General features: G+C 37.0%; 1 protein-coding gene and 1 long non-coding RNA gene across 2 annotated transcripts; both read right to left on the bottom strand.

Annotated features, from left to right (window-relative positions):
- Positions 1–3,904: 3,904 nt before the first annotated feature.
- LOC103452884 (uncharacterized) lies at positions 3,905–5,470 on the bottom strand. The gene is made up of 2 exons (XR_531789.4): positions 5,232–5,470; positions 3,905–4,449 (listed from the first exon to the last, which is right to left on the bottom strand). It is a non-coding gene; the product is annotated as an uncharacterized lncRNA (long non-coding RNA).
- A 2,359-nt stretch (positions 5,471–7,829) lies between these two features.
- LOC103452883 (MADS-box transcription factor 23-like) lies at positions 7,830–13,811 on the bottom strand. The gene is made up of 9 exons (XM_008392414.4): positions 13,758–13,811; positions 13,453–13,669; positions 10,476–10,554; positions 9,234–9,295; positions 8,843–8,942; positions 8,696–8,737; positions 8,545–8,586; positions 8,275–8,430; positions 7,830–8,176 (listed from the first exon to the last, which is right to left on the bottom strand). Exons 2-8 carry the CDS (start codon positions 13,632–13,634, stop codon positions 8,323–8,325), a joined length of 615 nt encoding a protein of 204 aa, XP_008390636.2. The 5' UTR covers positions 13,635–13,669; positions 13,758–13,811; the 3' UTR covers positions 7,830–8,176; positions 8,275–8,322.
- Positions 13,812–17,321: the final 3,510 nt, after the last annotated feature.

The following is a 17,321-nucleotide window of genomic DNA, read 5'->3' as shown; positions in this document are numbered from 1 at the left end:
CCGAATCTCAAGAGTCAAACTCCCAACATGATTGCTTTCTAAAAAATCGAAGAGGCACCGTTCTCTGAATCTCGAGAGCCAGATTCCCGACAGGATTGCTTGTTTGAAAATCGAAGAGGCACCATTCTCTGAACTTCAAGAGCTAGATTTCCTTGGATAAAGCTTGTCTGCAATCCTCACACACAACATCAGCTTTCCAAATACCACAGACCACTTTTTCAAAGTGCTCTGACAAAGTTAAAACACGTGATGCTTACAACTCCCACTACATTGCTATGACCAAGAAGGGTAAAGGAATAGCATTACTACTTATTGTTAGGGAAACTCATATATATGTTGACCTCCATCCTCCACAGCCAGGCAGACCTATAAATAAAAAAAATGCTCAACTTTTCTTCACATCCGAGAGGGCACTTTCAGCAGAGTCTCTCGAAATACTCAGCTTTTTTCCCTCCGATAATACCTTTGAAAACAAGCCACACCAAAGCAAGAGTATCTCATATCATCAGGGTTAAAAACAAGAGTATACCATATCATGATTTTTCCCTGTCTTTTCCTTTGGCCTTGTTCTTACCTGCAAGACAAGGAGAAAAAGAGCAATCAGTCAGCACTTGGAATCAAGCTTCCAGTCAGGAACTGACTGCCTGGAACCCCTTGCCTGACTACTTACCTGGCATTGCTCTCGAGTACTCATCTTCAACATCTTATGTTTCCAAAGAAGATACCACATCTACCTGAGGAACAGATAGGGCAAGTGAGAATGATACAAGGAAGCATGTGGAGACAAGCGTAACAGAACACATGCCGATACATCCACTACTTTGTCAACAGCAAAAGTATCCCATATCATCAAGGTCGAATGTACTCTAGATTTGATGGACTTGTTTTGACCCTCAAATTCTTGAGTCGGCCTTATACTCTGGAGGAAACCAGAAAACCCTCCAGCCCAGTTCAAGAATAAGTCTGTGGAAAGTTACTTCTTCAAAAGAAAAAGTATCTCAAATCATCTCTTCTCCATTTGCTTCTCCTTATCCTTGTTGCTGTTTACGACATAAGGAGAAGGAGAACAATCAACCAGAAGCTGAAGTCGAACCTCCGATCCAGGTTGCTTGCTTAGAAGTCTGATTGCTTACCTTATTTGTTACCTCCTTCGGCAAATCTCCTAGCCCGACGACTTAGGGGACTCCTACTATAGGGTTTGTATCGCACTTGACCAAGCCCCAAACTACAAGTAAGCTTCAAGTGAAATTGATACATTACCTTATGCATCTTCATCGGTTAAAGATACCACCCCTGGATAGAGGAAAAGTACTTCCAGAGAAGATGCCACATCTACATATGAGACAGATAAGGCAAGTGAAAAGGATACCACACTTCGGTACTTAGAAGTTTCGTGATTACTCAAAGGCTTGGATCTTGCAAGTCCCCAACCGAGGAGCTTCCCTCACTCGGGAACTTAGGGGAGCACTGTTTGTACCATACTTGACCAATCTCGAAACTACTGAGCACCGGTCAACGTTATACCATCAAGGACCTAGAAGAGTTTCCCTCCAACCAGGAAGGCAATCACACCGCAACATGTGTCGACATCAGAAGCCAATCATAGCGCGACACGTGTCAACATCAGAAGCAAATCACAACACGACACGTGTCAATGTCAAAATGAAACTAGAAACTCTCTTCTATAAATAGAGATCATTCTCTCACAATATTGCCTAATGTCATTTGTACTAAATCATTCACTAGTACTCACTAAAGGAGAGCTTGAACCTATGTACTTGTGTAAACCCTTCATAATTAATGAGAACTCCTCTACTCCGTAGACGTAGCCAATCTGGGTGAACCACATATATCTTGTGTTTGCTTCCCTGTCCCTATCCATTTATACTTATCCACACTAGTGACCAAAGCAATCTAGCAAAGGTCACAAACTTAACACTTTCTGTTTTACCAAAGTCCTCACTGATTTTGTGCATCAACATATGTCATGGAATAATGTAACAAAGGATAATCCTCGACGACCAACCCCAATGAAAAACAGGGTACATGGAACATATACAACGTTGAGTAGGATGAGGTTTATGATTTACAATTAAGGTTGCCGAACAAACGATTTTGTGGGTCTTCAAAAGGATGGCTTGTAACTGTCGATGAAACTTTCGTGGTGATCTTAATGAATCCATTCATAAGGATTCAAGGATGTGAAGAGAATGAAAATTCAGTCATTCGCCTTCCTTCAGTGATGCCTCCTTTATAAGAGCAACCATACAAGCTCTATAACAAACTAGCCAAGAACATAAGATTTAACCAACTAAATCACAATCATCACTCCAAATATATTATGTATATGTAAATACTAAAGTAATTTCTACAACACATACCTGCAGACTGTTTGACGAAGTCTTTCCCATGTGTGTATGGCATTAGGTCATGAGTAAGTTCAACTCACATTTCCAACAGTCTTCTGGATAGTTGCAACCCGCTGGAATGCCCTCTCAGATTCCAAAGCCCGAACTCTAAGCTTCAGATCACCTTACTCCAATCTTTGTATAATTTCAGCAAGCTTTTCAACTCTGTCAATGTTCATGAATGAAGAAGCCATGGACGAATCTACACACAACCTTCTCCTTTCTGCAAAACTCAATGCTCTCCAAGTTATAGGTAATCGGAACAATAAGAGCGTGTTTTTGTGAGAGCAGGAGCTTGTGGTTTTTATACTACAAAATTTGGATTACCCTATAATAATCCTACAAGGAATACAAGACCAAATCCTTGTACAAGTATGAGTTCTATTCTCGAGCCAACAGTACAGTTTCAATCCAAACCAAAGTTAAACACATTAAGACCTCTTTATATCAATCTGAAATAACAATGATTATTACTAAACTGTGAGAATCACACTCATACTCTAACATCCTCTACCTAGACGCACCAAGTATTGGGCTCGACGATACGACTGTTATGTTCGCAAGGCTACTATTTCAGCAGATCCGGTTTTAAATGCAGATGAATGTGTTGTTGAGGTCATATTCGGGGATGGTTATCGATTGGCTTCTATTAGACTTTCTAAAGATAAAACTTGGACGTATCGCGATCATAGGACGTGGCACTTCATTGACGATGTCGTTCATGTTGGAGATAATGTTTACTGCGTCGATACGTCTGATAGACTTAACCTAGATGGGAAAATTATTGAACAACGTATAGTTCGCAAGAGATATCTCGTGGACCTGAACAAAAAACAAGTTTTAATGGTGAAAAGGTGCTTCAAGATGGAAAAAAAAGGAACAGACGGCGATACCCAAACTTTGTGACAAAAAATTTTGAAATTTTTAGATGATGGAGCTTTGAAGAAAGTAAAGTGGATTGAGATGATAAGTTTGGGTGATGTTGCTCTCTTCGTAGGGGCTAACGATTCGGTATCTGTTTTGACCTCAAAGTTACCGGGAAGTTAGCCGGATTGCATATACTTCGACATGGATTGGCAATATGTAAATTGGAATCACGAAGAGTATGGTGTGTATAACTTAAAGACTCAAAGCATTTCAAAGCCTTACCCCCCCCCCCCCCCCGCCCCCAACATGCCTTGACACTATTGAATATGACCAAGCAAAAATCAATCCGGTTTCTGCCAACTCTTCGCCTTCGGTCGTGAATTAATGCTCCTTGCATCTCATCTTCTTTTATTCTTCTTCTATCTGCAACTTAATGGTTTTACTCCTCTTCTTCTTCTACTATTAATGTAATTTCCAGACGCATATTTTATTGTTGAAGGTTTTCCTTAGGATTGTAGCTCTCTTATTTGACATTTGTTTCGTATAATATCGACAGCCAGTTTGGTATCAAACTTAAATTCAATTTTTTTAACTCAAAAATTTAAACCGGGATTGTAAAGTCATCAGAATTCGCCGAAAAAAGGGTAACTCAAATCATAGAAGATGAATCAAAACCTACTAACAATAACAAGAGCGAAACCGAAACATTCAATCGATGAGAGAGAGAGAGATATTGAAGCGCGAACAGAGAGAGGCAGGAACGAAGAGAGACGAAAGCGCCAACGGAAAACAACACTTGTGCTGCGGTCTGTAACAATGGCGGTTCATCCTCTACGTCTTAATTGCCATCATTCATATCCCTTAACATCTGTTACCCTGAACCATAAATATATATCTAATGTAGTGATATAGAAATCAATGTCAATGTTAAGTTTTCCATTTTTAAGGTCCTCGTCATGAATCACCTTGATCACTGTGTTATGTCCTTATTTCCACCAGCTTGAATTCAGTGATAGAGAGATACAACAGATCAAAGGAGGGACATCAGCGATAGAGAGAAACAACATATCAATTTCCGTTGCTGATGAACCCTAAAATTTTCACCTTTCTTTGCCAAGGAAGCAAACCGACCTCCCAGAAAGTGATATAATCAACTGCGGTTCATACTCTAACACTACAAAATCGAAAAACATCGAAAAATAAGCAAGACACTAAAAAATTCATCCAATAACATGAAGAAACATAGGTGCTAAAAGAATCTGCAGATTTAAGCACAAAAGCATAAGCTCCAGAAGAAGTGGATAAAACAGGGTTTAAGAAGCAGAAATTATCATTAACAAGTAGATCCAATCCTGAACACAAAAGCTAATTAATAAGTGGAAAAGCTAATGAAAGCAGCTAACAGAGACAAAAATTGAAGTAAAAAAGCAGCTTGTGAGGAAAGTGCTTACTTTGAGGGAAAAGCAAGAGCTCTCAAAAAAGAGAATTTTGATTTGTGGGTTTACAACACGATGCATATATTAGGTACATTCAATTCAACAGTAAAAGGGAAATAAACAAAGTAAAAAAAAAACAGTTAATCAAGGGAAAAAAAAAAGCCTGAGAATGTTGATTCCAGATGAAAAGATAACTAACACAGCAGCCATTAACTTAATCCAAAGAACTGGCCCAAAACACAGAAACCCTTTTGGAGAAAACTCATTCCCGTCACAGTGACATCTCCGTTGCATCAAAGTTCACTCCCCAAGGCAAGAACAACTAAAACCGAAAACTTGGCCAACTGGGTTTGTATCTAAAGAACAAGAAAGGCATATAAAATGAAAAAAAAAATAATAAAGGTTGGAACTTTATTCATTTGTCAAACATTAATAGAATGTTCTAAAGATTCCCATATATTATTGAGAGAATATAATATTATGATTCGCATGCTTCTAACGTGGGGTTGGAAACTAATACCAGGTATAAAGAGAGAGACTTTGTTGGCCCTGCGGAGATGTTGCTCCATGATATCAGGATGACGACCTCTGAATCTTCAGTGGAAACAGAAATGGTGTTTGTGGAGATGTCCAGTTTCTTCCTTTCACATTTTAAAGTTGGGAGGTGCATAATTCTCATCAAGAATTCTTGTTGCAGGATTCTTCTTTCCGTTTTGGATGTTTCTGCCACCAAGTGATAAGTTGATAACAGCGTACACAAAATGTATGTATGATATAATTTGATTTGTCTTTATCTTTTGTAATTACCCTAATTAACGGGTAGAATTTTTTGAACGATACCTCGACCAAGTGACCTAATTTACAACTCTAATCATTATGTTTTGATTACCGTCATCAGTACGATAAGAACATTACTTTTAACAAAGTAAAAATTGAATATCACAAAACCGTATAGTCATTGGTAATAAAAAATAAAATATGTTGAGCATTATTTTCACAATGACTAAAAATTGTGTGGTGACAACTAAAAGTGCTTTATAGAAAAACATGTCAAATGCTTATTCAACAAAGGTTTTCAATTATTTTTATAAGAAGCACGTGAATCTTAGACAAAATTTTAACATGTTTTTTTATAGGGGAATACTAGCAACATTTTTACTTTTTATTTTAACCTTCTCACTTTTTCTCATGCCATGTGGATTATACTAGCATGCAAAATTAAAAAGTTAATTCTTATTGGTTGAAAAACTAAAAATCTTAATTATATTAACAAAGAAACAATAGTGTTTGAGTTTGACAACAAAAAAACAAACGACAATAGTGAGATTTTAATATATTAAAATTTTAGTTTTGAGTGCTAATAGAGTACACGTGGCAGCATGAGAAGAAGTAAGAATGTTAAAATGAGAAGATAAGTGAAAATATTACTGGTATTTGTCTTTATAATAAAAGCACTTCCAGCATTAACGCATATAAGTACAAGTGTTCTTTATAAAAGCAATCGCAAACGGATCAACAAGTCAAGCAGCAAGAGAAATAAACCGTACATAACCTTCAAAAACCAATAAAAATATATATAACCAGTTACATCTAAAAATATAAACGAGCGGAACTCTGGAAAGTGTGTTAGCTTTACGAGCAAAGGAGAGCACGCCCAGGGCACATCTTCGACTTCTAGTATATGCTTCCTAATTCCTATTGCAGCATATAGACGGACCAGAAAGACTCAGTTGGGTCTCATTCAGTAACTGTATTGGTTCAATTAAGCCATGGGCTTAACCTGGGCCAAGTTGGGCCTGGTCGGGTACTGTTCCCAAAACGACGGTGTTTTAGGGATGCTAGGGTTACGCCATGAATTGAGCGGCTGTTGTTTATAAAACCACAATCTTCCGCCTGCTCTTCCACATCTTAGTTGGGATCCAAAGAAAGCTTCTTTTTTTTTTTTAATTTTTTGGTTTGTGCAAGAATTTGATGATTTTGTTTTGGGTGGTTATTTGTGAGGGGATGATGAAATTCAATGTGCAAACGCAGTACCAATCTTGGTTTCTATGAGCGGCACTTCCACACGAGATTTCTGACTCTCTCTCGCTCTCTTCATTTCTTCATATGCTTTACCAATTTATAATTTTCTGGTTTACGAAGTGTGGGAATTTTCCAATAACTCTTGAATGCATTTTGAAATCGTAGGGACGCCTGGTTCCGCATTTTTCTTTCATGGTGCGTAATCCAGAATAATAACAGTTAAACGTTGCATATATTTTCTGTTTCGGTCAAACAGTAGCATCAAATATCTCTAATTATCCTTCCCAGAGTCGTGTTTGAAAAAAGGAGACCCAGTGGAACTTCTCCTTTCAAGAAATCAACGGCAAATTTGAATCCGAATTGGTGGAGAAATTTTTATGAAGATATCATGATGGCAAATTTTATCTCTCTTTAATTTCAGATATGCAAAAAATGATAAACCCCAATTTTAATTAAAAGAGAGAATTTTATAATTCAATTGAAAATAATTAGATTCAATCAATTGAAAGAAAATTATAGGATAAATAGAAAGAGGGCGGAATAGAGAGAAGAACCCAGGATTCAGACGAGTCTGAACGGCATCAACAGTGGGGTTTTCACATTCGGTTCCGTATTATTTATTCCATTCGGTCCCTTGTACAGGCTATCAAACTAGGCCTTAGGGAGATATACCATTACACAATTGTAACCATGTTTAGGTCATACTTCATACTACTAATTAAACATTTCCAAGCACACAACATAAAGGTCTTGTTTCGCAGCTCGGACTGTACTAACTATTTCAGTCGGATAAGATAATTTGTCATCGGATAGTGGATAGTACTGACTATTTAGTCGAGCGTACTGATTATTTAATCGAGCGTTTTGTGTAATACCAGATTAAAAACTCAATTCATCAAAGATTATCATGTTCATTTACTTCCTCAAAAGGAGATTGAAGAACATTTATGGCACTAAGTTTCACAATTTAAAACTAGCAAGAGAGATGGGAAAAGAGCCAGCTTGATTTTGTTTTCAGCGACCAAACTAATTAATACCGACGATTTTGAGTGTATAAGTTATCAGGCGTACATCGTATAAAATAGGCCGAACCGCATAAATAATCCAGTGCTAATTTAATACGAAATAGCACCAAACACTAGATAGTATTAAATAGTATTATCTGTTGTGTTATCGGGTATGCCAAACACAACCAAAAAGTTTATTTTCTCTGTGTATCGCACAAAGAAAGTTTGCAAAAACTAACACAAAAAAGCTCAAGAAGCAAAAGCAAACCAACAAAGACAACGGCCGTAACAAGAAAGCCCACCAGGCCCAAAAAAAGGACATGCCCACCACTCCAGGGCCCAAAAAGAACTTCACAAAAACTAACTTTTACATTTTAGATGCTTGTACTAGTATACTTGTTTAGAGAAACACTGCATCTCCTTGGAGTGTAGACTTCTGCATTATAACAAGTACAATTCAGATGAAAATTGAGATGAGTATGTTTCGGAACATCAAATTTTCTTTTTTGATAACAGAATGTGAATAAAATTTACCGTCAAATTGCTTCTTGTTGTTGACGTCTGTTACGTTTGTTGGTTAGGCTAGTTTAGTTGAAGGTGGATTGGTACATGTGACTCCTCACCTGTCCACATGGTATTGGGAATGTAGACATTTCTACTTTCTGAATTCACGGCACTTGTGCCATAAACCTGTTACATAAAGTTTATTATTGCTAGTTTTTACTTTACCTTGCCAAATAAGGTAAGGTGGATTATGATTGATTTATTTTTTTAAGGATTTTGTGCTTGACAAACGAAATTTACCTTCTTGTACAGTTCCATATTTTGCATATGGATGATATTACCCTGCATGGAACAAAGAAGACGAAAAACGTATGATGAGTGAACTAACTCTTAGTACGTAGTAATGTGTAAGACAAAATAACGATTGATAATTATGTATTTTTGGAAAGACCTTTTGATTTAGGTCTTCTATTTCATCAGTTAATATTTGTTCCTGCAAGAGTTTAGATGAATGATATTTGTCAAACTTCTACTAAAAGAAAAGAATGACACCAGGAAATAAGATTATACACAAATAAAAGCATTAATTTCAGCGAACCTTTTTCATTCGAATTCCCTGCAGACTCATTTCTAACTGACTTTCTAGACCTTTTAGTTCTTTGACACTTAAACCATAAAGTTGTTCTCCCATGAATTGCCTGTCATATCACAATGCGGGACGATAAGTCGATGAGCAGTGTTTGGAGTCCTACCACAAATCAATGTATAGTATACATTGTTTTTTAAGTGGCTCACATCCACCCTAGGTAAACCCTAAATAATTAGATATTAAATTAGGACATTGTAAGAATTCTGTATATGAAGCATCTTATGACAATATTATCCATGAGATGATAACATTAGGTGCAGCCATCGTTATTTGTGTGTGCTTGTGTGCAATTTCAAAAACAATTGTTGAATTCTAACTAACTGAAGGAGAAAGATCGTACCGATGATTCTCTCTCAAGTTCTGTAGTTCTTGCCTTAAGCTGGCTACCTCCCTTTGCCAAAACTAGCAAGTACACAATAACAAAACAGTAACATGCATGCATCATTTGAGAAGTGCATCAGATAAAGTCCCTTTGACAATATGTCAGAAACTTGCGATTATTTAAGTACATTATAAACTTTGGTTTATCAAACAAAAGTAGTTTCTTGCAGTTTGTATACAGTTTGGTTTAGTTCAACATATATATTCTAGAAGTACTTCTGAGTCAAGACAAACGAACTATCTTATAATGGAGTTACGCAAGTTCATCATTCCAACATCAGGACTTATAATTTGTTTGGAAGATAACATGTACAGTTCTCATCCTTGGAAGCTGAAAAACATCCTATATATGTTTATATAATAAAAGATGGAAGAGTAATTTAAACTTATTCTTTGTACTGTTCTCACCAAACTCAAAATTATCTTGTGTTTCTATATATGTGAGTTAGGAAACACAAGTTACTACACACACACACACACACGCACGCACACATACATATATGTAACTAATTAACATGCTTGATCAGTGCCAAGGAAGTCGTATGCATGTTTAGTTTTGTCTGATGGTTGTGTGAAGCAATCTTTGCTTATGACTAGAACTGGTAGCCTTCAGAATTATGACTAAGCATGCATAACTCCATTAAAGAATAGTTCGTTTGACTTGACAAAGCAGGACCACAGAATATTATTGTAACAATTTTTTGTTCTTAATTTGTAGCAATATTACAAGCAGCTGTCTGGAGTTGGAAACTTTTATTCCAAAACCTAACAATTACTTGAGTACGTATGAGTAACTGAATGCCTAGGTATAAGTTTTATGCCTAGAAGGTGTAAGAAAAAGACGAATTAGTTTGGTTAAATACTTGTAAACGACATGAAATGGTTTATTGTGTATTGCACTTAGGTTGAAGCAGATACACAGATGTAAACATATTTTAGGGTTTCAGGTTTCTATGTACAGAGTTTAGTCATGAAATCCATGTCTATCCTATCATCATGCCTTCATGAACCCTGATATCTATTTTAAACTCAAATAGCATGGGAAGAAAGAAGACGAAATCCAACTCTTGGAGTATATTGTTAATGCAGAGAAAAATTAGCATTACTATTAATTAACTCCAATGTAATTAACATTTCATATGATATGCTGGAATATCTGGTTAATGCAGAGAAAAATTAGCGAAAGGCAGATGGAGAAGACCTTCACTTCTGAAGCTGGGTTACGAAGTTGCTGATGTCCCTCCTTTGATCTGCTGTATCTCTCTATCACTGAATTCAAGCTGGTGGAAATAAGGACATAACACAGTGATCAGGGTGATTCATGACGAGGACCTTAAAAATGGAAAACTTAACATTGACATTGATTTCTATATCACTACATTAGATATATATAGATACATATATATGGTTCAGGGTAACAGATATTAAGGGATATGAATGTTGGCAATTAAGAAGTAGAGGATTATCCACAGAACCACATGTAGTTTTAGTCTTTTGATCTATTTGGAACCCTAACTGTAGGTATCCAGTTGTAACGAAATTGGTTACTACGAATCCCAAGTTTTCATTTTCCGTGTTTTCCCTTTTCAGGGCCAACATCTTAATTAGATATGTTTGATAACTTTTTAGTTTTTAATTTTCACTTTTTGTGCTTTAGATATAAAGAACGTGTAGGGTAAGTATGGATGAAGAAAGGGTGGTAGGAGGAAGCAGATGAAATAAAGAATAATGAAATAAAACAAAATCTTAGAAGAAAACAACTTAAAATAGTATTTTTGTTGTATATAGTTTTTATTTCATGGATATTTTCTTGTAAATATTTCTTCTACTTTTCTCCAATCATCATTCCTCCACAATGCATGTCCTTCATTTCTCCCCTAGATTTCCTCTATTTCAAGCATAAAAAATCAAAAATCAAAAATCAAAACTAAAAATAAATAATTATCAAACAAGCTATTTGTTTTGCTCATTACTAAATGTGATCCACAATAGTTTCAGGGCGGTTTGTTTTAATGTTTTGATGTAACATCCCACATCGACCAACGGAAAAGGGGGTGATGTACCTCGTATGTACATGCCCACCTCCATATAGCACAAGGCCTTTTGGGACTCACTGGCTTTGGATTCCATCGGAACTCCAAAGTTAAGCGAGTTCGAGCGAGAGCATTCCTAGGGTGAGTGACTCCCTGGGAAGTTCTCGTCTAAGTTCCCAGAAACAACACCGTGAGGGCGTGGCAGGGGCCCAAAGCGGACAATATCGTACTACGGCAGAGTCGGAACTGGAATGTGACATTTGAGAAGTGAAAACATTTCACATAATTAATTAAATTAGTTTTCCATTTGGTTTGGTAGAATTAACTAAAAGTTTTCTCTTTATTATAGGTTGTTTTCTTAGAAAGCGCTTCCAAGGACATTGACAAGATGTACATACATTCAGGGATTGTTTGAAAATCAGCTCATTTTTAGTTTTTAATTTTCAATTTTGTGTTAGAGATAATTGAGATATGCATGGCAGAAATGGGGAAAAAACAGAAGAATGAGGATGAGAGATGCAGAAGAAATGTACTAGAAAAGAGACAAAATGAAAATCTAAAATCATTCGAGGTTGTTTTCACTTTCAAGATTTTGTTTTCATTTTGTTCCCTCCCTCTAACCATCTTTCCTCATTCCTCCTTTTTACGATATAATTTTTTTCGTATATCAAGCACAAAAAATAAGAATTAAGAACAAAAGTTATCAAGCAAACTCTTAGAGTTTTAATTAAATTGAAGGTCAACTACATTTGGCATTGCTGTTGACAAAAACAGACTTAAAGTCACAATATGATCGATCACTTGGATGTCATATGACCAACATATAAGAACTTACTAAATGAAAAGAAAACCCTAACCTTCTAGACGTAGAAAGAGTTGGGAAAGGGCTCATGTGACGTCCATATAAGCCAAAAAGTGATATATGAAGTACGTCAAAAAGTAGTGGTTAATTTGTAGTTAGACGGATAAAATGCTAATGGTAACTTTAAGGCTGTACTTGTCAAAGTATTAAAGATAGGTGTCAAACTATTAAGATTGCAAATTGTGATTGACCCTAAAATGTAACTAATTACCCTCCCTAACACTTAATTATGTGCTTTTAACAAAGCGATTTCGAAATTGTAACTTACCCTAACTTTTGAATATAGCGATTTCTATACTTAGACAAGCAAAATACATTTTTGTTTGGTTTTGGTTGCCTTAGGGTTGGGTAAGACCAAAATGGATTTATATTGTAAGATAAAAAATAGGTGATTGATAACAAGACATGAATGTGTTACAGTCACATTAACTAGGAATAGCTCCGAGAATGTATTCTTTTTTGTATCCAACTCATTTAACTAATAGAGGTTGTCATGGCACAATGTCTTTATCATATATTATGTAAATTCAAGGTCGATAGTGTTCTTTCGAGTATCTTCCTGGCTTTTAATTAGCATAGATATAATTTCTTATCATATCACTTTCAATTTTGCGTAGCATATCACCAATGCAGACGAGTTATTTTACCAGATAATTTGCTTTCATTCTTGGGCATGCAACTCCTCCCTCACATAGATCCGCATTGATCATCATCTCATGTGCCCCTTCATGCATGTTTTAGCTAGTGTTTTGTGTTCAAATTTAGATATATAGTAATATTTGTTGCACTAAATTAACCTCAGCTTTAATAATAATTTTGGAGTACCCTTAATGATCATACCTTTGACTTGGTTCAAGCTACTTCTATCCTTTTTTTAAATACCTTTAACTCCAAGCAGCTCATGATGATCTTCAAAGTAACAGCTTATACATTGAAAAATTCCCCAAAAATATATAGATATTTACACTGTGAGAAGCCTCTAGCTATATCTGCTTAAGCTTGCATTGTAATATAAATCTCTAGGTCAGCACCAATATTATTTTTGTATTTCCAGATTTGAATCTCTTCTTTCAAAGTGGTCCTAAGAGAATATATAGCTAATTAATTGTTTGAATTAATTAAAAAAATCATAACCATGCTATTTAAATGCAACAACATACATGTAGCGCAACAACTGAGCCATGCAAACTATATTTAACACTGATTAACCCAGAGATGCAAGAACTAAGGGATCCAAAATGTATAGAAAAAAAGAACATTGACATATTTTTTTGGTTTCAAACCTGTTGCTTGCAAATTCATAAAGCTTTCCGGTGCTTGAGAAGATCACAAGTCCAACTTCTGCATCGCACAAAATCGCCAGCTCTTTTGCCTTCTTAATTAAACCCTTCCTACGCTTTGAGAAAGTCACTTGCCTGCTCGTCGAATTATCGATCCTCCGAATCACAATCTTCCCCCTCCCCATATCAGCCCCCTTATGCTCTTTTTGTTTTAAGGTTTCTGCAATTGAATAAGATCAATATTAATGTTAGCGTAAGGGTTAAGAAGATTAAGAAAAAAAGAGTAGCTAGCCAATAAGAACACGGACGGTATTGATCAATCTGCCGCCTGTAAGAAACTATTTTGATACATTTTGCCCATTTATTAGAGCTTATATAGGCCAATAGTGGTTAAAACCCATTCCTTGTTTTTATTCTTTTTTCTTTTTCTTTTTTTATTTTTAATGGGGAACGGGTTTGGATTTTAGTATTAAATTGTCTTTGTGGTTTGTTATTAACCTGTGTATTGAAATACAAATTAACAGATTATATAATATATATATAACTTATGGATAGGCTATATATAGAAACTACACATCTATCTTGACTATTTTAATGGCGCAATTGGCCTAATAAGTCAGCGACACGTGTGAATAAAATATCATGCCTAGTTAGTTTTCTAGTGCAATTTGTGGGGGAATTTAGGCCTGTTTGGTATTTTTATTTCCACCAAAAACTGTTTAAAGTTAAAGTAATAAAAAAATATTTTTTTTTCTCAAAAAAAAAAAGTAACAAAATTCTTCGTCGAAATAAAATTTACTGTTTATTTTAAAATCAATGACATTCAAACAACAACTTTTTAAAAAAAGTAGTTTGTATAGGTTGCTTTTAAAAGCTTTTTTTTTATTTATTTATAAAAACAGAGTTGAGCCTGTCATATTCCGGTCCGGGCCCCACCACATCACGGGCTCAACTCCACCGTAACACGATATTGTCCACTTTGGACCCCGACCATGCCCTCACGGTTTTGTTTCTGAGAACTCAGACGAGAACTTCCCAGTGGGTCACCCATCATAGAATTGCTCTCACGCGAACTTGCTTAACTTCGGAGTTCTGATGGAACCCAAAGCCAGTGAGCTCCCAAAAGGCCTCGTGCTAGGTAGAAATGAGAATATACATATAAGGCTTACAGGATCCACTCCCCTTGGCGATGTGGGATGTAACAATCCACCCCCCTTAGGGGCCCGACGTCCTCGTTGGTACACTTCCGGCCAAGGATTGACTCTGATACCAAATTGTCACATCCCGGCCCGTGCCCCCACCACATCGCAAGCTCGACTCCACCATAGCACCATATTGTCCGCTTTGAGCCCCGACCACGCCATCACGGTTTTGTTTCTGGGAACTCATACGAGAACTTCCAAGTGGGTCACCCATCTTGGGATTGCTCTCGCGAACTCGCCTAACTTCGAAGTTCCGATAAAACCCAAAGCCAATGAACTCCCAAAATGCCTCGTGCTAGGTAGAGATGAGAATATACATATAAGGCTTACAGAATCCACTTCCTTGGGCGATGTGGGATATAACAATCCACCGCCCTTAAGGGCCCGACGTCCTCGTCGGCACACTTCCGGCCAAGGATTGGCTCTAATACCAAATTGTCACATCCCGGCCCAGGCCCCCACCACATCCCAGGCTCGATTCCACCGTAACACGATATTGTCCGCTTTGGGCCCTGACCACACCCTCACGGTTTTGTTTCTAGGAACTCACACGAGAACTTCCTAGTAGGTCACCCATCCTGGGATTGCTCTCGCGCGAACTCGCTTAACTTCGAAGTTCCGATGGAACCTGAAGCCAGTGAGCTCCCAAAAAGCCTCGTGCTAGGTAGAGATGAGAATATATATATAAGGCTTACAGGATCCACTCCCCTAAGCGATGTGGGATGTAACAGAGCCTTTAAAGTGATTTGCAAGTAATACTCTCATTAGCACGGAACTCCGAAGCCAGTGAGCTCCCAAAAGGCCTCGTGTTAGGTAGAGATGAGAATATACATATAAGGCTTACAGGATCCACTCCCCTGGGCGATGTGGGATGTAACAGAGCCTTTAAAGTGATTTGCAAGTAATACTCTCATTAGCATTAAAATGATGTTATATTTTTTCTACGTACATTTTCTCCCTTGGAAAACAAAGTGACCACCATCATCTACCATTACAACCACATAGCCTTACACCACCCACTGCCATTACCACCACCATCACAACCCTAGCCTCCCTATCGCCACTACCACCACGATCATTGCCACTACTACCAACACCAAAACTACCACCACAACCATGTCACCACCACCGCTGCAACTGCCTTACGACTGTTGTTACCTCTGCACCTCAACCAACACACTTCACTATTGGCGCCACCAACATACCCTCAACATTGTCGCTGCACCATCACTTCCATTATCACCACCACCATCATCACCACTACCATCATCGTCACCACCCACGACTGCAACCACTAGCCTTACGCTATCGTTGCCACAACCACATCCGATGTCAGCACAACACCACAATCCCCACCACTACTACCTATACACCTTACCCACCACACATTGTTATTGGCTTCACCACCATCACAATCGCAACCCTTACCGATGTTATCATTGCTACCTTTACACCTCAATCACCACACTCTGTTATTGGCACCACCACCATACCCCACCAACACTACTGCCATCACCACCACTGCCCCTACTAGCACTGTCACTGCCACCATCCTTAATACCATGTCTATTGTTTGGCATTATATACAATTATATTAAAATTTACCAAATGGTTTTATACTCACAACACTTTTAAAAATATAGTTTATTAAACACTCAACTTCTTTATTTTACATCTAATTATTCTTAAAGCACAACAAAAACATTTTTTCAAAAGCACAACAATCCTAACTTGGCCCTTAATTTTTGTTTTCATGCGGTTTTCTTTACATTGATCTAATGTTCTTTTTAGGGTGTTCATTCTTTTAGGGTGCCACTTAGAACTATAGTTGAGTGATATTCTTTTTTTACTTCTTAGCTCCGAACTCAGTAAATGACGAGTTAATATCAAATTATTATGGTTAATTACTATGACATGGCCTAAATACGTACATCATCCATTTATGTAAATATATTATTGTATAAAATAAAAATTGCTCAGTTCAGGGCACCCTCACACTAGGATGATTGCGATACATCATCACATAAATTGGTCATCATATAATTTGATAATTACTTCGACTGTTAATACAACTAGAGTAATTGATACACACAAACACACACACACACACACACACATGCCTACCTCCACGTCGAACTTCAATGATTCAAACCATTTATTTTGTAAGTCTCGATTTGTAGATTATCCTTGCAAAAATTTAATTTAATCAGAAATCATTTGTCTATTTAATTATTACTATGAAATTTCAATGTGTCTTAGATAATAAAGTATTCGCCAATTTCTTTGTACTCAATTAGATGCCTCAAATATTTTCAATTTGGGTAATATTTTGTAAGGATGATCTATGAGGTGCAACTTGAAAAATAGAAGGTTGGGATCGTTAAAGTTCAATGTAGTGTAGGCCCCACAACTAATTCTCATTTGTATAAAAAAAATGGAGATCCCTTCCCTTAAAGGCTTCTTATATATCTAAGTAGAATTGTAGTTTGTGTTCTAAAAGTCCTCGCTTGGCCGTGTAGGGCCCGCCTAGGTACGAGGCGACTGTCATAGTCCCGATTGATTCCTATGCATTTAAAAAAAATAAGAAAGAGTGCCCTGAAAAATCTAGGCACCCGCCTAGCCCGACTAGATGAGCCTAGGTGGGTTTAAGCGGGTTGGCAGATTTGTGAT

Source organism: Malus domestica, chromosome 01 (genome assembly GCF_042453785.1).
Source record: "Malus domestica chromosome 01, GDT2T_hap1".
Lineage (NCBI taxonomy): Eukaryota > Viridiplantae > Streptophyta > Magnoliopsida > Rosales > Rosaceae > Malus > Malus domestica.
Note: the sequence above shows the minus strand (reverse complement) of the source record. Positions and strands in the feature narration are given on the sequence as shown.

Excerpts from the sequence above, each read along its gene's own strand:
- LOC103452883 (XM_008392414.4), bottom strand. The coding sequence starts at position 13,634 with ATGGGGAGGGGGAAGATTGTGATTCGGAGGATCGATAATTCGACGAGC. Across the intron at positions 10,555-13,452 it reads TATGAATTTGCAAGCAACAG|CTTGAATTCAGTGATAGAGA; the intron begins GTTTGAAACCAA and ends TATTTCCACCAG. Across the intron at positions 8,738-8,842 it reads AGGGAATTCGAATGAAAAAG|GAACAAATATTAACTGATGA; the intron begins GTTCGCTGAAAT and ends AAACTCTTGCAG.